A 19,989-nucleotide genomic window follows, 5' to 3' on the forward strand; every position below is an offset into this window, starting at 1 on the left:
AATCCACCAGTATTGATTTCTTAACTAAAACTGAAACTACTGGAATGTATCATTAGCACCAAATTGTTTTTTAAAATGTTTTTAATTGTTATATTGCTTAAGGTTTTAATTAATGTTTAAGATTTGTACATGTTTTTACTGAGCCTGCTTCTGTGGGGAGGGCGGGATATAAATCCAATAAAATAACTAAATAAATAAAATAAAAGCACGGGGCTCTCTGTGCAGTTTGTGAGTTAGTGTGGTAACCATTAGGCTAGGCCACGCCGCTGCACTGAAGCTCAGAAACCAGCACTCTGCTAAGTGAAGGTCTTTAAAGTCCTACACAGCTTGGGACCAGGGTGTCTGAAAAGACTGCCTCATCCCATATGAGGGCCCTGCAGTTAAGATCACAGGGAGAGGCCCTCCAGACTGTCCCACCAACCAAAGAAGTTCACAAGACAGGGCCTTTTCAGTGGCAGCCCCTCAGTAATGGAACAACCTTTCTAGGGAAGTGCATGCAGCCCCCTCTCTTTTGCACTTTAGGAGGCAGTTGAAGAGAGTTTTATTTAGGATGGCATTTGGTGAAGTTCAGCAGCCTTGAACTGTGATTTCAAATTTTGGGCTCCATAAGACGCACCCCTTTTTTGCCCGCCGGCGCACAATCTCCGGCTTTTTTTTTTTGGAACGTCAAGCTATAGCGTTATAGCGACGTCTCACAACAGCAGCACCATAGGGATATAACGCTATAACACTATAGCCCGATGTTCCCCCCCCCCCCCAAAAAAGCTGGAGATCGCACGCCGGCAGGCGAAAACGGCTGGCGCTGGTGGAAGCGAGATAACGTGCAATCTTTTTTTCAGTATTTGCTCCATAAAACGCACACACTTCCCCCCCCCACTTTTTTTTGGGGGGGGGAAGTGCGTCTTATGGAGCGAAAAATACGGTATTTGAAGTATAATCTACGTTATAAGCTCTGTAAGAAGATGGCTACTTTATTTCATCCGTTTATAATTTAAAATTTATTTCATCTAATCACAATTTAAAATTTATTGCATCTATTTAAAACATTTAGGAACCAACAACATGCCAGCACTGCAGGAAAAACGTAAGATGCAAGGATAAAGATTAAACTCTGCAGAGTGGGGAATGAAAAAAGGCCTATACCCTGGTCCTGGAAGTCTTCCTTTGCCTTTTCCAAGACGACATCATGCTTTTCATCCTTGAAATTTAGAAAACTGTCTCTTGAAAATACAGAGGAAGGAAGTGCAGAGGCTGAAATGTGTGCCAGAAATACAGTTCAGAGGAAATGCAAAACAACCATTCAGGCTTTAGGCCAAGTCTGTTATGGGATCCTTGAATCGTAGGAAACTATCATCATCAGCTTAAAGACATGGCAGGAAGCAGCAGGGTCAACGCATGGGAGTCGGTGAGGCAGGCAGCGGCCTGGGGTCCCACCTCGCGGCAGGGGGGCAGACAGCCCCTCCCCATCCCAACTCACGCCAACCCTGCAAAGCCAGAGAGGGCCGGGCAAGGGGCGGTCCAAACCATGCATTCTCAAAGAACGAAGAAAGGAGGAGGTGGCCTCTTCCCGGCTGCCTCTGGAGAACGGCAGGCTGAGCGTTCGCACGAAGCGCGCACGGCCCAATGACGTCACTGGCGGGGGCGCGGGTTTGGCCAGAACCTCTAGTGCCGGGCCTGTAAAGCAGTTCTTCTGTGCCCTGTACTGGACGGCCTTTTGGTTGAGTGGCGGCCATTTTGTGAAGACTTCACCTCAGGGCTCCAAGCCAATGACTGAGCAAAAGTTGGAAGGAAAACAAAAAGGATCTCATTTTCAGTTTCTGGAGGGCTAAATATCCTAGACTTAAATTTACGGCAGCCGCACATCTCTGAAGGAACCGTGCCTCAAGATCAGCCTTACCTCATGTTTCTCAGGAGATCCATGTCAGTGCCGCACACCTCTGAGGGAACAGTGCCTCAAGATCAGCCTTCCTTCACGTTTCTCAGGAGATCCATGTCAGTGCCGCACATCTCTGAGGGAACGGTGCCTCAAGATCAGCCTTCCTTCACGTTTCTCAGGAGATCCATGTCAGTGCCGCACACCTCTGAGGGAACGGTGCCTCAAGATCAGCCTTCCTTCACGTTTCTCAGGAGATCCATGTCAGTGAAGAGTTGGAAGGCGATCTCCTCATATTCATTGGACACTCCGCATTCAAACAAGCAGCCAAAGAGCACTGCCTGGCCCTCCTCACACACCGCCAGGTCCGAGTAGCCGCTGGGCCCCTCATACAGCACCCAGGGGGCCTTCCAGCTGTACTTTGCCAGCGGAGAGGTGCTGAGGTAGATTCCCAGGTTGACTCGCTTTTGTCTGCTTGTGGGGTGGGAGAAAAGCATCCAGGACCTAGTGGCGTTGGGAGCATTTGAGTGATGGCTGCCCAGAAAGGGAGTCATTACAGCTATATTATCTTTTGGGCCTAGCTCCACAGACTTCCGCACTGGGGTGAAGCTCACCACGCTGCCCTGGCAACCATTTCCTGTCTCCGGCATCTCCTGGAAGGGTTCTTCAAAATGGCTTCCACAGTCTTTACTGAAGGCTACAATTCTATACCCATCTGGACTGCGGGCATTGCAGTATAACACACAACGGTTGTCTTGGCGGATCACCTCGGCAACCTGGCATTCTCCGGTCCGCAAGCTCTTCAGGAGCTCGCCCCGTGCCCAGTTTTGCCCATAGTCATCACTGAAGAAAATAAAGGAGTGTGGCCTTGAGCAGGTGGCTGCTAGGGGGTTTAGGCAATTCCTGCGGATGTAGTAGGCATAGGCAGGAATCACCAAACGCCCAGAGCTCGTCTGCAACCCGTGGCCAGGCCCGACAGCGAAGGTGGCCCAGTTTTTCAAGTCGTCTCCGATCACCTCATGGGTCAAATCAGTCAACGGGCTCCATTTGTGGCCGCCATCGTGGCTCGAGACGTAGCACAGCTTGGCAGCGTTCCTCCCCGACTTGAGCTGCTGCGATTCTGTGACATCTCCCTGGACGCAGATAAAGAACAGGAAAATTCTTCCATTTTTCTTCTCATACACCGGGCAAGGATTCATGGTGCGATGGTCAGGCAAAATGATGGTCATCAAGTACTCTTGAGGACCCCACTGAAAACAAGAGGGAGACATGAATCAACACTGAAAGGAAACTGAAAGGAAAGGTACATACAGTCAAAACCCTTGGGGAAGCTTGGACGCTATTTAAAACTATAGCCCTAGAAGCTCAGATAAAATACATACCACAAGTTAGGAAAGGCACAAACAGGCATAAGAAAAGGCCTGCGTGGTTAACAAACAAAGTAATGGAAGCTGTAAAAGGTAAGAAGGACTCCTTTAAGCGGTGGAAAACCAGTCCAAGTGAGATTAGTAAAAGGGAACACAGGCTGTGGCAAATCAAATGCAAGACTGTGATCAGGCAGGCAAAAAGGGACTATGAGGAGCATATTGCAAAAAACATAAAGACCAACAATAAAACTTTCTTCAAATATATTAGAAGTAGGAAACCAGCCAGGGAGGCAGTGGGGCCCTTGGATGACCATGGGGTAAAAGGATTACTGAAGGAGGATAGGGAAATGGCTGAGAAGCTAAATGAATTTTTTGCCTCCGTCTTCACTGTAGAAGACGAGAACTTTTTGCCCGCCCCAGAACCACTAATTTTGGAAGGGGTGTTGAAAGACCTGAGTCAGATTGAGGTGACAAATGAGGAGGTCCTACAACTGATAGACAAATTAAAAACTAATAAGTCACCGGGTCCGGATGGCATACATCCGAGAGTTCTGAAGGAACTCAAAGTTGAACTTGTGGATCTTCTAACAAAAATCTGTAATCTTTCATTGAAATCTGCCTCCATTCCTGAGGACTGGAAGGTAGCAAATGTCACCCCCATCTTTAAAAAAGGTTCCAGAGGAGATCCGGGAAATTACAGGCCAGTCAGTCTGACTTCAATACCGGGAAAGTTGGTAGAAACCATTATCAAGGACAGAATGAGTAGGCACATTGATGAACACGGGTTATTGAGGAAGACTCAGCATGGGTTCTGCAAGGGAAGATCTTGCCTCACTAACCTGTTGCATTTCTTTGAGGGGGTGAACAAACATGTGGACAAAGGAGACCCGATAGATGTTGTTTACCTTGACTTCCAGAAAGCTTTTGATAAAGTTCCTCATCAAAGGCTCCTTAGAAAGCTTGAGAATCATGGAGTAAAAGGACAGGTCCTCTTGTGGATCAAAAACTGGCTGAGTAATAGGAAGCAGAGAGTGAGTATAAATGGGCAGTCTTCGCAGTGGAGGACGGTAAGCAGTGGGGTGCCACAGGGCTCGGTACTGGGTCCCATGCTCTTTAACTTGTTCATAAATGATTTAGAGTTGGGAGTGAGCAGTGAAGTGGCCAAGTTTGCGGATGACACTAAATTGTTCAGGGTAGTGAGAACCAGAGAGGATTTTGAGGAACTCCAAAGGGATCTGTTGAGGCTGGGTGAGTGGGCGTCAACGTGGCAGATGCGGTTCAATGTGGCCAAGTGCAAAGTAATGCACATTGGGGCTAAGAATCCCAGCTACAAATACAAGTTGATGGGGTGTGAACTGGCAGAGACTGATCAAGAGAGAGATCTTGGGGTCATGATAGATAACTCACTGAAAGTGTCAAGACAGTGTGCGTTTGCAATAAAAAAGGCCAATGCCATGCTGGGAATTATTAGGAAGGGAATTGAAAACAAATCAGCCAGTATCATAATGCCCCTGTATAAATCGATGGTGCAGTCTCATTTGGAGTACTGTGTGCAGTTCTGGTCGCCGCACCTCAAAAAGGATATTATAGCTTTAGAGAAGGTGCAGAGAAGGGCAACTAGAATGATTAAAGGGCTGGAGCACTTTCCCTATGAAGAAAGGTTGAAACGCTTGGGACTCTTTAGCTTGGAGAAACGTCGACTGCGGGGTGACATGATAGAGGTTTACAAGATAATGCATGGAATGGAGAAAGTAGAGAAAGAAGTCCTTTTCTCCCTTTCTCACAATACAAGAACTCGTGGGCATTCGATGAAATTGCTGAGCAGACAGGTTAAAACGGATAAAAGGAAGTACTTCTTCACCCAAAGGGTGATTAACATGTGGAATTCACTGCCACAGGAGGTGGTGGCGGCCACAAGTATAGCCACCTTCAAGAGGGGTTTAGATAAAAATATGGAGCAGAGGTCCATCAGTGGCTATTAGCCACAGTGTATGTGTGTATATAACATTTTTTGCCACTGTGTGACACAGAGTGTTGGACTTGATGGGCCGTTGGTCTGATCCAACATGGCTTCTCTTATGTTCTTATGTTAACAGGTTATTCTCAGGAGCTCGGCAGACCATGCATATGACTTCTATCCTGCAGTCACTCCATTGGCTGCCAGAACGCAGTTCCAGCTGGCTTGGGGTCAGGGGTGTGGCTTAATATGCAAATGAGTTCCTGTGGGGCTTTTTTCCTCCAAAAAAGCCCTGCTGTCATTTATTGTAGGGTTGTCATGTAGTCCCTGGTGTTGTGAGAGAAAAAAATTAGGTTTGGGCCAGAAAATCTGAAGTTCTGCTACATCTTACATTATAGCATTGGAAGAAGTGCAGAAAAGGGCAACGAGAATGATTAAAGGGTTGGAACACTTTCCCTATGAAGAAAGGTTGAAATGTTTGGGGCTCTTCAGCTTGGAGAAACGTCGACTGCGGGGTGACATGAGAGAGGTTTACAAGATTATGCATGGGATGGAGAAGGTAGAGAAAGAAGGACTTTTCTCCCTTTCTCACAATACAAGAACTTGTGGGCATTCGATGAAATTGATGAGCAGTCGGGTTAGAACGGATAAAAGGAAGGACTTCTTCACCCAAAGGGTGATTAACATGTGGAATTCACTGCCACAGGAGGTGGTGGCGGCCACAAGCATAGCCAGCTTCAGGAGGGGGTTAGATAAAAATATGGAGCAGAGGTCCATCAGTGGCTATTAGTCACAGTGTGTATATATATGTGTATGTATATATATATATATAATTTTTTGGGCCACTGTGTGACACAGAGTGTTGGACTGGAGGGGCCACTGGCCTGATCCAACATGGCTTCTCTTATGTTCTTATGTGACACAGAGTGTTGGACTGGAGGGGCCACTGGCCTGATCCAACAGGGCTTCTCTTATGTTCTTATGTGACTGTTGGACTGGAGGGGACATTGGCCTGATCCAACAGGGCTTCTCTTATGTTCTTATGTGACACAGAGTGTTGGACTGGATGTGCCATTGGCCTGATCCAACAGGGCTTCTCTTATGTTCTTATGTGACACAGAGTGTTGGACTGGATGGGCCACTGGCCTGATCCAACATGGCTTCTCTTATGTTCTTATGTGACACAGAGTGTTGGACTGGATGGGCCATTGGCCTGATCCAACAGGGCTTCTCTTATGTTCTTATGTGACACAGAGTGTTGGACTGGATGGGCCACTGGCTTGATCCAACAGGGCTTCTCTTATGTTCTTATCTTCCTGGCTTGCTTTGGAGCACAAATAGCTTGACCAAACACCCATAATACAACCCAATTAATTTCTCTCTTTTCCTCTGTCAAGCACGCACATCCACCCCTCCCTTGGGAAGGCGCCAGCAGGGAGACAGAAACCTCAGTGTAATTTGCACATCACTAGGGTTGCCAATCCCCAGGTGGGGGTACTAGATCCCCCGGTTTGGAGGCCCTCCCCCCACTTCAGGGTCATCAGAAAGCAGGGGGCGGGGGAATGTTTGCTGGGCACTCCATTATTCCCTATGGAGACTTATTCCCATAGGAAATAATGGAGAATTGATCTGTGAGTATCTGGGGCTCTGGGAGGGATGCTTTTTGAGGTAAAGGCACCAAATTTTCTGTATAGCACCCAGTGCCTCTCCCCAAAATTCTCCCCATATTTCAAAAAGGTTGGACCAGGGGGTCCAATTCTATGAGCCCCCAAAGAAGGTGCCCCTATCCTTCATTATTTCCTATGGAAGAAAGGCATTTTAAAAGGTGTGTGGTTCCTTTGAATGTGAGGGCCAGAACTCCCTTTAGAGTTCAATTATGATTGTCACACCCTTGCTCCAGGCTCCACCCCCAAAGTCTCCTGGCTCCACCCCCAAAGTCCCCAGATATTTCTTGAATTGGACTTGGCAACCCTACACATCACACACAGCGGCCTCTCTCACTCAAGTAACTAAATTACTCAAGGATCACCCAGGAAGGACAAGTATTTCACACTCCTAGTATACCATAAAGATACAGTGAGCAGAGCTACATATAGCTGGTAGGCAGCGGTTTAGAATACAAATGGTACAAATTTAAGATCCAATGACAGAATAGTCAAATTAACAAACTGAGCAAACTTTTGATCAGGGTAACATGAGCGTGAGAAAGCAATAAAACAGTAACGTGTCAAAATGTGAGGATGTCTGTTAATCACTCTATTGTTATAAGCCCGGGCCAAAATGAGGGCATTTCTTTCTCAGAAGTTTTTCCAATTCAACTTCCAAAATGTCAAGATAGTGTGCAATTGCAATAAAAAAGGCTAACGCCATGCTGGGAATTATTAGGAAGGGAACTGAAAACTAATCAGCCAGTATCATCATGCCCCTGTATAAATCGATGGTGCGGCCTCGTTTGGAGTACTGTGTGCAATTCTGGTCACTGTACCTCAAATAAGATATTATAGCAGGGGTGGCCAACGGTAGCTCTCCAGATGTTTTTTGCCTACAACTCCCATCAGCCCCAGCCATTGGCCATGCTGGCTGGGGCTGATGGGGGTTGTAGGCAAAAAAACATCTGGAGAGCTACCGTTGGCCACCTTTGTATTATAGCATTGGGAAAAGTGCAGAAAAGGGCAACAAGAATGATTAAAGGGTTGGAACACTTTCCCTATGAAGAAAGGTTAAAGCGCCTGGGGATCTTTAGCTTGGAGCAATGTCAACTGCAGGGTGACATGATAGAGGTTTACAAGATTATGCATGGGATAGAGAAGGTAGAGAAAAAAGTCCTTTTCTCCCTTTCTCACAATACAAGAACTCGTGGGCATTCAATGAAATTGCTGAGCAGTCATTTCAGAACTAATAAAAGGAAGTCCTTCTTCACCCAAAAGGTGATTAACATGTGGAATTCACTGCCACAGGAGGTGGCGGCGGCTACAAGCATAGCCAGCTTCAGGAGGGGATTGGATAAGCATATGGAGCAGAGGTCCATCAGTGGCTATTAGCCACAGCTTATTGTTGGAACTCTCTGTCTGGGGTAGTGATGCTCTGTATTCTTGTGGCTGGGGTGGCACAATGGGAGGGCTTCTAGTGTCCTGGCCTCACTGATGGACCTCCTGATGGCACTTGGGTTTTTTTGGCCCCTGTGTGACACAGAGTGTTGGACTGGATGGGCCAGTGGCCTGATCCAACATCTTATGTTCTTAACACTTTTGAAACTATTGTTCTTTAGGGTATAAATTGAGTAGTCTAGTCTGGCCATTGTTCGGGGCTGCTCAGGCCGAATCTCAGAGAGCGTTATTCTACTCCTGAGGTGAAAACCTGACTGCCCAAGAATTCTTGTATGTGTGGGTGGGAAACTTTATTCACTGTTGGAACTATCATTAGGGGATTTTTAATGAATCCGGGCGAGAGCCGCTTTGGCATTTCACCCGGGAGCAGTGAAGGTTAACGTATCTGTTGCTAATAAAATATTAGTTGTTTTTCTTTACTCAAGGCCTTGAGCGCTTTACTTTGTCCTAGGGGGTGAATGAATTCACTGTCGCATCCTGCACAGTGGGAAACCCACACAATCATATGAAGCTGCCTTCTACTGAATCAGACCCTCGGTCCATCCAAGTCAGTATTGTCTACTCAGACTGGCAGCGGCTCTCCAGGGTCTCCAGCTGAGGTTTTTCACACCTACTTGCCTGGACCCTTTTTAGTCGGAGATGCCGGGGATTGAACCTGGGACCTTCTGCTTACCAAGCAGATGCTCTACCACTGTGCCACAGCCCCATTCATGGCTCTCCAGGGTCTCAAGCTGAGGTTCTTCATGCCTACTTGCCTGGACCCTTTTTAGTTGGAGATGCCAGGGATTGAACCTGGGACCTTCTGCTTCCCAAGCAGATGCTCTACCACTGAGCCACAGCCCCATTCATGGCTCTCCAGGGTCTCCAGCTGAGGTTCTTCATGCCTACTTGCCTGGACCCTTTTTAGTTGGAGATGCCGGGGACTGAACCTGGGACCTTCTGCTTACCAAGCAGATGCTCTACTACTGAGCCACAGCCCCATTCATGGCTCTCCAGGATCTCAAGCTGAGGTTCTTCATGCCTACTTGCCTGGACCCTTTTTAGTTGGAGATGCCGGGGACTGAACCTGGGACCTTCTGCTTACCAAGCAGATGGTCTACTACTGAGCCACAGCCCCATTCATGGCTCTCCAGGATCTCAAGCTGAAGTTCTTCATGCCTACTTGCCTGGACCCTTTTTAGTTGGAGATGCCAGGGATTGAACCTGGGACCTTCTGCTTACCAAGCAGATGCTCTACCACTGAGCCACAGCCCCATTCATGGCTCTCCAGGGTCTCCAGCTGAGGTTCTTCATGCCTACTTGCCTGGACCCTTTTTAGTTGGAGATGCCGGGGACTGAACCTGGGACCTTCTGCTTACCAAGCAGATGCTCTACCACTGAGCCACAGCCCCATTCATGGCTCTCCAGCTGAGGTTCTTCATGCCTACTTGCCTGGACCCTTTTTAGTTGGAGATGCCGGGGACTGAACCTGGGACCTTCTGTTTACCAAGCAGATGCTCTGTCACTGAGCCACAGCCCCATTCATGGCTCTCCAGCTGAGGTTCTTCATGCCTACTTGCCTGGACCCTTTTGAGTTGGAGATGCCGGGGATTGAACCTGGGACCTTCTGCTTACCAAGCAGATGCTCTACTACTGAGCCACAGCCCCATTCATGGCTCTCCAGGGTCTCAAGCTGAGGTTCTTCACGCCTACTTGCCTGGATCCTTTTTAGTCGGAGATGCCAGGGATTGAACCTGGGACCTTCTGCTTACCAAGCAGATGCTCTACCACTGAGCCACCGTCCCCCCCCCCGACTGTGCTGCGGAGGGGTCGCAAGGAACGGTTGCCAACCTCCTGGTGAGCCCAAATCAAAAATACACCGCTCCAGGCACAACAACGCAACAATAGGAGTAATTTAGCGGCAGTCAGTCATCCACAACAAAACACACTAATCCCAAATGTACATTCTGAATGTATGGATGTACAAATGCCAGAAATGAATTCCAAATATAGTCAGTCAGTCACATTTTATTTGTATCCCGCCCTCCCCGACCAAGCGGCTCAGGGGAGAACAACGGTGGGTCAATCCAAAGTGAAAAACATCCACAATTTTCCAGCAGATAAAGAACCCAATTGATTCATTCTGTAAGCCAGGGGTGGCCAACAGTAGCTCTCCAGAGGGTTTTTTGGCCTACAATTCCCATCAGCCCCAGCCAGCATGGCCAATGGCTGGGGCTGATGGGAGTTGTAGGCACACGACATCTGGAGAGCTACCGTTGGCCGCCCCTGCTGTAAGCTATGAACTTTGTGTTGGTGTATGAAGAAACTGAAATTGGGTTCAATTTAACAGCCTGAAAATCGAGGAAGATATTAACTGAAACGTCTTTTAGTATCCGGAATCTTGTGAAGGCTAGACGGACTCTTTGTCCTTTATCCCCTGATTGGAAAGTTGTAGACATTTTATCCATTTGTATTGTGAATGAAAGTATTGGGGGGGGGGATGGAAATATGTTGAAATATTTGTACAACTGGCATATTGTCACTAAACCTGATGAATATTGTTAATGAAGAAGAGGTATACCGCAGATCTGTACTCCGCTCTTCTCTCTGAATCAGAGTCTCAGAGCGGCTTGTTTGGTGTAGTGGTTAAGTGTGCGGACTCTTATCTGGGAGAACCGGGTTTGATTCCCCACTCCTCCACTCGCACCTGCTGTTATGGCCTTGGGTAAGCCATAGCTCTGGCAGAGGTTGTCCTTGAAAGGGCAGCTGCTGTGAGAGCCCTCTCCAGCCCCACCCACCTCACAGGGTGTCTGATGTGGGGGAGGAAGGTAAAGGAGATTGTGAGCCGCTCTGAGACTCTTCAGAGTGGAGGGCGGGATATAAATCCAATATCATCTTCAATATATCTTCTTCATCTTCCTCCCCACAACAGACACCCTGTGAGGTAAGTGGGACTGAGAGAGCTCTCCCAGAAGCTGCCCTTTCAAGGACAACTCTGCGAGAGCTATGGCTAAGCCGAGGCCATTCCAGCAGCTGCAAGTGGAGGAGTAGGGAATCAAACCCAGTTCTCCCAGATAAGAGTCCATGTACTTAAGCACTACACCAAACTGACTTCTATATATATTTTTGTATTTTGTCATGGAATATAGTTGTGTATGACTGTACGAATGTGAAACGTACCGGTTTTTCAATTGCCTACAGCCATTTTGTGGCAGCCATTTTGTTGGCTGTGCCCACTGCCCTGTGTCAGAATTCCAAAGGTAACCCACAGGCTCCAAAGTTTCGAAGACTTCCAAGGATATGCATTTATAAAAACACAAACAGAAGTGCCAGATTCTCCTCTCACTCATGACACAAAAGGTAAATGTTACCTGGACAGACATCCCTTCCTTCCGCCCTCGTCTCATCACCAGGTGCTTGGCATGTTCATCTCTGGGTGAGAAGCGTCTTTCTGCGAAGGCCAGGAAAATGGATTCCTCAGGTAAGAATAGCAGGGCCGGAATTCGGTAAGTGACTTGGTGCTTCCTGGCGGAATTTGGTAATTGGCTGGGAGCTTCCTGGTGGAACAGGGTCACCTTCCCAGAGCCTGCGTGAGCTTCTGCCATCTTTTCTGGGGGGTGCAGAAATGTCCTGAGAAGAAGGGGGAAAGAGGAAACGTCAGAAGAACCCGGCACAGTCATTATTGGGGCCAAGAATCCCAGCTACAAATACAAGTTGATGGGGTGTGAACTGGCAGAGACTGACCAAGAGAGAGATCTTGGGGTCGTGGTAGATAACTCACTGAAAATGTCAAAGCAGTGTGCGTTTGCAATAAAAAAAGCCAACGCTATGCTGGGAATTATTAGGAAGGGAATTGAAAACAAATCAGCCAATATCATAATGCCCCTGTATAACTCGATGGTGCGGTCTCATTTGGAGTACTGTGTGCAGTTCTGGTCGCCACACCTCAAAAAGGATATTATAGCATTGGAGAAAGTCCAGAGAAGGGTAACTAGAATGATTAAAGGGCTGGAGCACTTTCCCTATGAAGAAAGGTTGAAACGCTTGGGACTCTTTAGCTTGGAGAAACGTCGACTGCGGGGTGACATGATAGAGGTTTACAAGATAATGCATGGGATGGAGAAAGTAGAGAAAATAGTACTTTTCTCCCTTTCTCACAATACAAGAACTCGTGGGCATTCAATGAAATTGCTGAGCAGACAGATTAAAACGGATAAAAGGAGGTACTTCGTCACCCAAAGGGTGATTATCATGTGGAATTCACTGCCACAGGAGGTGGTGGCAGCCACAAATATAGCCACCTTCAAGAGGGGTTTAGATAAAAATATGGAGCACAGGTCCATCAGTGGCTATTAGCGACAGTGTGTGTGTATATATAAATTTTTTTGCCACTGTGTGACACAGAGTGTTGGACTGGATGGGCCATTGGCCTGATCCAACAGGGCTTCTCTTATGTTCTTATGTGACACGGAGTGTTGGACTGGATGGGCCATTGGCCTGATCCAACATGGCTTCTCTTATGTTTTTATGTGACACAGAGTGTTGGACTGGAGGGGCCATTGGCCTGATCCAACATGGCTTCTCTGATGTTCTTATGTGACACAGAGTGTTGGACTGGATGGGCCATTGGCCTGATCCAACATGGCTTCTCTGATGTTCTTATGTGGCACAGAGTGTTGGACCAGATGGGCCATTGGCCTGATCCAACATGGCTTCTCTTATGTTCTTATGTGACACAGAGTGTTGGACTGGAGGGGCCACTGGCCTGATCCAACAGGGCTTCTCTTATGTTCTTCTGTGACACAGAGTGTTGGACTGGATGGGCCGTTGGCCTGATCCAACATGGCTTCTCTTATGTTATTATCTAGAACAGGCGTGACCAAGCTGTGGGTCAATATTTCACACGTTGTGTGGCTCTCAAAGCCCCCGCCGCCCCATGGGCCAGACGAGAGACGCAGATAGGGCAACATTCTTTATTAGGAGCACGTTGCAAGAGAGAGAACACGCGGGCCGGGTCCCGCTTATGTACAATCCCCGGTACAGCCTACTGGACAGGACAGGCCAATCCTGGCCTGTTAAACTTCCCACCACAGCTGGTGATTGGCGGGGGTTTCCGCGCCCTACGCTGGAGCGCCTGGGACAGCCCAGTCGCCTCTGCGCATGGGCGCGGGTAGCTGACGATACACTACAGAGAAGGCATTTGCCTCTTTAAATCACTTCTTCAAGCCAAGCCCCATGGCGCAGAGTGTTAAAGCTGCAGTACTGCAGCCCTAAGCTCTGCTCACGACCCGAGTTCGATCCCCGGCGGAAGCTGGGTTTTCAGGTAGCCGGCTCGAGGTTGACTCAGCCTTCCATCCTTCCGAGGTCAGTCAAATGAGGACCCAGCTTGCTGTGTGTGGGGCGGGGAGAGTGTAGATGACTGGGGAAGGCAATGGCAAACCACCCCGTCAAAAGTCTGCCGTGAAAACGTTGTGAAAGCAATGTCACCCCAGAGTCGGAAACGACTGGTGCTTGCACAGGGGACCTTTCCTTTCCCCAAGCGAAGCCAGCTGGCAGCTTGGATAATACATTTAAAGTTGTTAAGGTTTGTAGAATCTTTCGGGATCAAGTGCCGTGTTTTACTGGAGAAAGTTTTCCTTCCAGAAGTTTTCGTTCCAAAACTTTCTCCAGTAGAACACGGCACTTGATCCCGAAAGATTCTACAAACCTTAATGATGTTTTTTTTTTAATTTTAAGTATTTTATTGTGAATCAAATAATAATAACAAACAAAGACCAGAAACATGTCAAACAACATACATACAATATACACACAAAAACCCGTGTGTTCCCACCACCTATCCACCCACATATATAAGGAGTGTTGAGGGCTTTACTAAATACCAGTTCTAGTGTCTCACCACAATTCCAATACTTTTTGCCCATATATACACTGGTTCCCAAGTTTTTATACATTCCTTCCAATTACCGTCTCTCAATCTTATAGTCAGAATATCCATTTCAGCAGAGTCTAATAATTTAAATAAAAATTCTTCCTTGTCCGGAATTTGGGGACATTTCCAATATTTCGCATAAAGTATCCTAGCGGCAGTGATCATATACATTAATAATTTCTTTTCCCCTCGGGGCAAATTTTCCTTACATATACTCAATAGGTAGAGTTCAGGAGAATGTTTGATCCTTTTTTTAAAAACCTTTTGGATCCATATATTAATTTGTGTCCAGAATTTTTTTGCAAATTCACACGTCCACCAAATATGGTAGAGTGTCCCTTTAACTTTTTTACATTTCCGGCACTTATCGCTGTAGCTTGGATTCATTTTGGCCAGTCTTCCAGGGGTAAGATACCACCTATACATCATTTTGTACACATTTTCTTTAAAAACTGTTGCTTTGGTCAATTTAATTATTATTTATTTATTATTATTATTTATTACATTTGATTTATATCCCGCCCTCTCCGCAAGCGGACTCAGGGCGGCTCACAGTATCTACACAATTAAACAATAAAATATATAAAACCATAATTTACATTTTCAGTTTAAAAAAACGTATTACAATTAGAGATTATTAAAACCATTATATAGTGCTGAATACATTATAGCGGCATTAGAATTCCAAGCAGTGAACACCGGCGTTCTATGTGATGTCCGGTGGCAGCCATTTTCGTCAAGCATCGAAGGCCTGCTTGAACAATTCGGTCTTACAGGCCCTGCGGAATGCAGACAAATCCTGCAGGGCCCGTATGGCTTCTGGAAGAGCATTCCAAAGCTCTGGTGCTGCCACCGAAAAAACCCTAGATCTTGTCACACATAGCCTGGCTTCTTTTGGTCCGGGGACCGAGAGTAGGTTTTTTGCCCCTGAACGCAGTGCTCTCTGGGGGATATGCGGGGAAAGGCGGTCCCGTAGATATGCAGGTCTGTTATAATTCCAGATTTTTTCCCATTCCTCTAATTAAATAGGGTAGCCAAAGTCTTGTAGCCATCTTATCCAACTTTCTTTAATTGTTTCACTTTGCATCTCAACCTTTAATAGCCAATTATAAATTTTAGAGATAAGTTTTTTGGCCTTATAGATCATAATATCAAATTCATTTACTTCCGAATCTTTTGGAAAGCCCAAACCTTTGTCCGATTGATACATCGACTTAACTTGGCATCTAACCCACCAGTCCGAAATGGTGTTTCCTTCCAGATTTAGATTGTTATCAGAGTCTAGCAACGTGGTATAGTTGTAGGAATTTCCCCAATCATATAAATTCGGATGTGTGGCTGCTTCCACTGGTGAAACCCAAAGTGGTGTATATGTATAAGTTTTGCTTTTAGTTTCAAACCACACCTTGTAAATCGCCTTACGTATTTCATGGCTCTGGAAGTTGCTGTTTCTTTGAGGGGGTTGATACCAGGTGTATGCGTGCTAACCCTTGGTCAGCCCTGCTCCTTCCAATACTAGTAGTCTTTTATCTTCCAATAAGAGCCAGTCTCTGGCCCAGGCTAGACAAGATGCTTTATAGTATAGGTTCCAGTCCGGTAGGGCCATACCCCCTCTTAATTTGTTCTCTTGGAGGACTTTTACCTTGATTCTTGGCTTCTTGTTTTGCCAGATAAAAGCCAAAACTATTTTATTAAATTTCTGAAAAAAGGTCTTAGGCAGTTCAATTGGAATCATCTGGAATAAAAATAAGATTCTAGGAAGGATATTCATCTTGATCGTAGCTATTCTCCCTAAAAGGGAGATTTGTAAATCTCTCCATTTCTCCAAATCTGCTTCTATTTCCTTAAAAATCTTTTCGTAATTATCTCGATAGAGAGATTTCAGATCGTTTGTTAAATGAACCCCTAGGTATTTAATTCTCTTTTCGTATTTAAATCCAGATTTGGCCTCAAATTGTATTATTTGTTCTTTATTCATGTTTTTGGTTAGGAATTTAGTTTTTTGTGTATTAACTTTAAATCCGGAAACTTCTCCAAATTGTTGTAATCTTGTTTTCAATTTGTCAATAGAGTGGATAGGATCTTCTAATATAAACAGCAAGTCATCTGCAAACGCCTGAATTTTAAATTCTTCATTTCTTATTTTCAAGCCCCTAATTTCAGTGTCATCTCTTATCTTCTTAATCAAAAATTCGATTACCATTACAAAAAGGAGAGGAGATAAGGGGCATCCTTGTCTGGTCCCCTGCTCTATTTCAACAAATTCTGAGTTGCATCCATTTATGTTAATTTTTGCAATTTGCTTGGTGTATATAGCTTATATGAGCTTCTTGAAACTCCTGCCACAGCCTATTGCTTCCAGATCAAACCTTAATGATGTTACCAGCCGTGAAAACCTGAAATCTTTGATAACATTTAAAGTTGCTTTCTTTCCACCTCTCCCTCCCCCCTTCCTCATCCATTTTCCTTCTCTCATGTCTGTCCGTCTTGCAGCCCTCAAACGTCTGATGTCCATGCCTTGCGGCTCTCAAACTTCTGATGCTTATTCTATGTGCCTCTTGCGTTAAGGTAGGTTGGCCACCTCTGATCGAGAAACTGGTCTGGCTGTTGACAGGAAGTGAGATCCTGAAACGCCAAGCTTGCATTCCTAGAGAGGAAAAAACACCTCGATGTGGACGGATGAAGAGGAAACGCTTTTCAAAAACCCGTGCTTGGGAAAGGTTTTGAATCATAGATCCTCAGGGGATCTTGTGCAGTTATTGCACTGTGCTTCCCTTGCATTCCCTAGCCTCATTGCGAGTCTCGCAACCACACCCAGCAGGGACCAGAATAACCAGAGCTCTTCCTGGATTGACTTCATACACTCTTATTGCGGTTTCGTCTGCCCAATCCCGGTGGCGTTTGTTACAGAGCGTTCTTTCTGTCCATTTTCAAAGAAGGCCTCTCTGTGGGAACGTCGTCTGCGATTTGTGTTTAATTGCTGGCTCGGAATGGCAAACGCCGAGCATTGCTCGTTGCCAAGGTTTTAATCTTTCCGTGCAAATCCAAGCCAGCATGGCCAATGGCTGGGGCTGAAGGGAGTTGTAGGCAAAAAACATCTGGAGAGCTATCGTTGGCCACCCCTGACCTAGTGGAAGGGCTGAGTGAGATGATAATTCTTGATCATCTGGAGTTTGATTTGGAGGACTCACAAATTTAAGAGCTCTTGTGGGTGCTATTCCTGAGATTATGTGAACACATGAAGCTGACTTAGACTGAATCAGACCATCAAGGTCCTTCAGGTTCAGTACTATCTACTCAGACTGACAGCAGCTCTCCAGGGTCTCAGGCTGAGGTCTTTCCCATCACCTCCTGCCTGGTCTTTTCAACTGGAGACGCTGGGGATTGAACCTGGGACCTCCTGCATGCTGAGCAGGTGCTCTGCCACTGAGCCAAGGCCTCTTTCTGTGGTTCTCCAGGGTCTCAGGCTATCTATCTATCGCATCACCAGCTGCCTGGTCCTTTTAACTGGAGATGCCAGGGATTGAACCTGGGACCTTCTGCCTGCCAAGCAGAGGGGCTCTTCCACTGAACCATGGCCCCTCTTCAATGGCTCTCCAGGGTCTCAGGCAGAGGTCTTTCCCATCACCTACTGCCTGGTCCTTCTAACTGGAGATGCTGGGGATTGAACCTGGGACCTTCTGAGTGCCAAGCAGAGGCTCTTCCACTGAGCCACTGAGGTCTTTCACAACACCTCCTGCCTGGTCTTTTTAACTGGAGATGCCAGGGATTGAACCTGGGACCTTCTGTAGGCCAAGCAGATGCTCTGCCACTGAGCCACTGAGGTTCTTTCCCACCACCTCCTGCCTGCTCCTTTTAACTGGAGCTGCCGGGGATTGATCACCTGGGACCTTCTGCATGCCAAGCAGAGGCTCTGCCCCTGAGCCACTGAGGTTCTTTCCCTCACTCGCCGCCTTCCCCGCCCACGCGCGCGGCCCGCCGGCTAAACCGGGACCTCTAATGGTCCCGGTATAGCCAGCCCGGGAGGCGGGAACTGGGGGCCAGAACCGGGACTTTCCCGGGTGACCGGGACGGTCTGGCCACCCTACCTCACACACACACACGCAACGGACACCCTGTGAGGTAGACGGGGCTGAGAGAGCTCTCCCAGAAGCTGCCCTTTCAAGGACAAATCCTGTGAAAGCTATGGCTGACTCCAAGCCATCCCAGCAGCTTCAAGTGGAGGAGTGGGGAATCCAACCCGGTTCTCCCAGATAAGAGTCCACACATTTAACCACTACACCAAACTGGATCTCAGTTAGACCTGCTGGTCCATCAAGTTCAGTATTGTCCACTCAGGCTGGCAGCAGCTCCCCAAGTTCTGTGTGAGAGGTCTTTCCCATCACCTCCTGCCTGGTCCTTTTAACTGGAAATGCCGGGGATTGAACCTGGGACCTTCTGCAGGCCAAGCAGAGGCTCTGCCCCTGAGCCACTGAAGTTCTTTCCCATTTCCTCCTGCCTGGTCCTTTGAACTGGAGATGCCAGGGATTGAATCTGGGACCTTCTGCATGCCAAGCAGATGCTCTGCCCCTGAGCCACTGAGGTTCTTTCCCATCACCTCAGCCTGAGACCCTGGAGAGCCACTGCCAGTCTGAGTAGCAGCCTGTCACTAATAACACAGGTCGGAACCCGGAAGTGACCGACAGGCTGCTTCAGCGGGCCGCTGCGCCGGCCCCCTGGGTCCCACAACGATGGGACCGATGCCACAGGGACGGGCTCGAAACACTCTATAACCCCTCAAAAGAACAGCAGTCTAGCTCGCTTCCCCCAAGCCCTGCCGCCATAAGCCTCAAGGGGGCTCATTTTGCGGCATCTCCCGGCGGGAGGGTGGCGCCCGCACGGGACACATATCAAATGAAAGAGGGGGCGCAGGGCTATCAGAAACAGCTGGCGGAAGGAAATGATGTCATTTGGGGGAAATGATGTCACAGGAAGTGATGTCACTCCCTGCTTCTGGCAGGTGGCGCGGGGGAAATGACACAGGAAGTGATGTCACTTCCTGTTTCCGGCGGTGGCATGCCGTCACCGGAAGTGACGTCACTTCCTGTTTCCGGCGGCGCGCGCACACTTCGCGCGCGCACACTCACATCACTCCCCCCTCAAGGTGTCCCTGGCTGGCCTCCAGCTATTATGGCCACCCTAGAAGTAAAGGAGATTGTGACCACTCTGAAACTCTGAGATTCAGAGTATAGGGTGAGATATAAATCCAATTTCTTCTTCTAATACAGTATGAACAAAGCAGAAGTCAAGTGGCACTCTTAAGACCAACTAAGCATACGAAAGCTTACATTCTGAATAAAACTTAGATCCAAGTGGCGGCCGTGTTGGTCTGAAGCCGTTGAACAAAGCAGGAGTCAAATTGTACCTTTAAGACCAACCAAGTTTTATTGAGAACGTCAGCTTTCGTGTGCTCTCTAAGCACACTTCATCAGACGAGGGGATCAGGTATTGTGGGCTGAAATACATGCAGTTTGTGGCTTGAGAGTGCAGCCTGGCTGCGGTCACATGATAAAACCATGTGGCTTGGCCATTTGGTCTGGATAACCATAAAAGGTAATAAAGTTCCCTGCCAATTGGGGTTTTTGCAAATCACAGAACTAGTTGTAAAGTAAGCAGGGGAAGAGGCTCTTTATGAACACGTAAAGCTGCCTCATGCCATGTGAGACCATTGGTCCATCTAGTCTACCACCTGAATACCAGCTCTTTTGGCACAGAGAGAGAGAGACAGACAGACA

General features: G+C 47.4%; 1 protein-coding gene and 1 non-coding gene across 2 annotated transcripts in view; both read right to left on the reverse strand.

The window, feature by feature from the left end:
• Positions 1–970: 970 nt before the first annotated feature.
• The window catches only part of LOC132569027 (sialidase-3-like), a 27,629-nt gene continuing 8,610 nt past the window's right edge, over positions 971–19,989 (reverse strand). Inside the window, exons 2-4 of the mRNA XM_060235211.1 lie at positions 11,655–11,913; positions 2,006–3,123; positions 971–1,865 (exon numbers count right to left, since the gene is read on the reverse strand). Of these exons, the coding sequence (XP_060091194.1) occupies positions 2,104–3,123; positions 11,655–11,888 (1,254 nt within the window). The 5' untranslated portion in view covers positions 11,889–11,913 and the 3' untranslated portion in view covers positions 971–1,865; positions 2,006–2,103. The remainder of the gene's footprint in view (positions 1,866–2,005; positions 3,124–11,654; positions 11,914–19,989) is intronic.
• TRNAT-GGU (transfer RNA threonine (anticodon GGU)) lies at positions 9,487–9,558 on the reverse strand. Its single transcript has one exon. It is a non-coding gene; the product is annotated as a tRNA-Thr (tRNA).

Source organism: Heteronotia binoei, chromosome 3 (genome assembly GCF_032191835.1).
Source record: "Heteronotia binoei isolate CCM8104 ecotype False Entrance Well chromosome 3, APGP_CSIRO_Hbin_v1, whole genome shotgun sequence".
Lineage (NCBI taxonomy): Eukaryota > Metazoa > Chordata > Lepidosauria > Squamata > Gekkonidae > Heteronotia > Heteronotia binoei.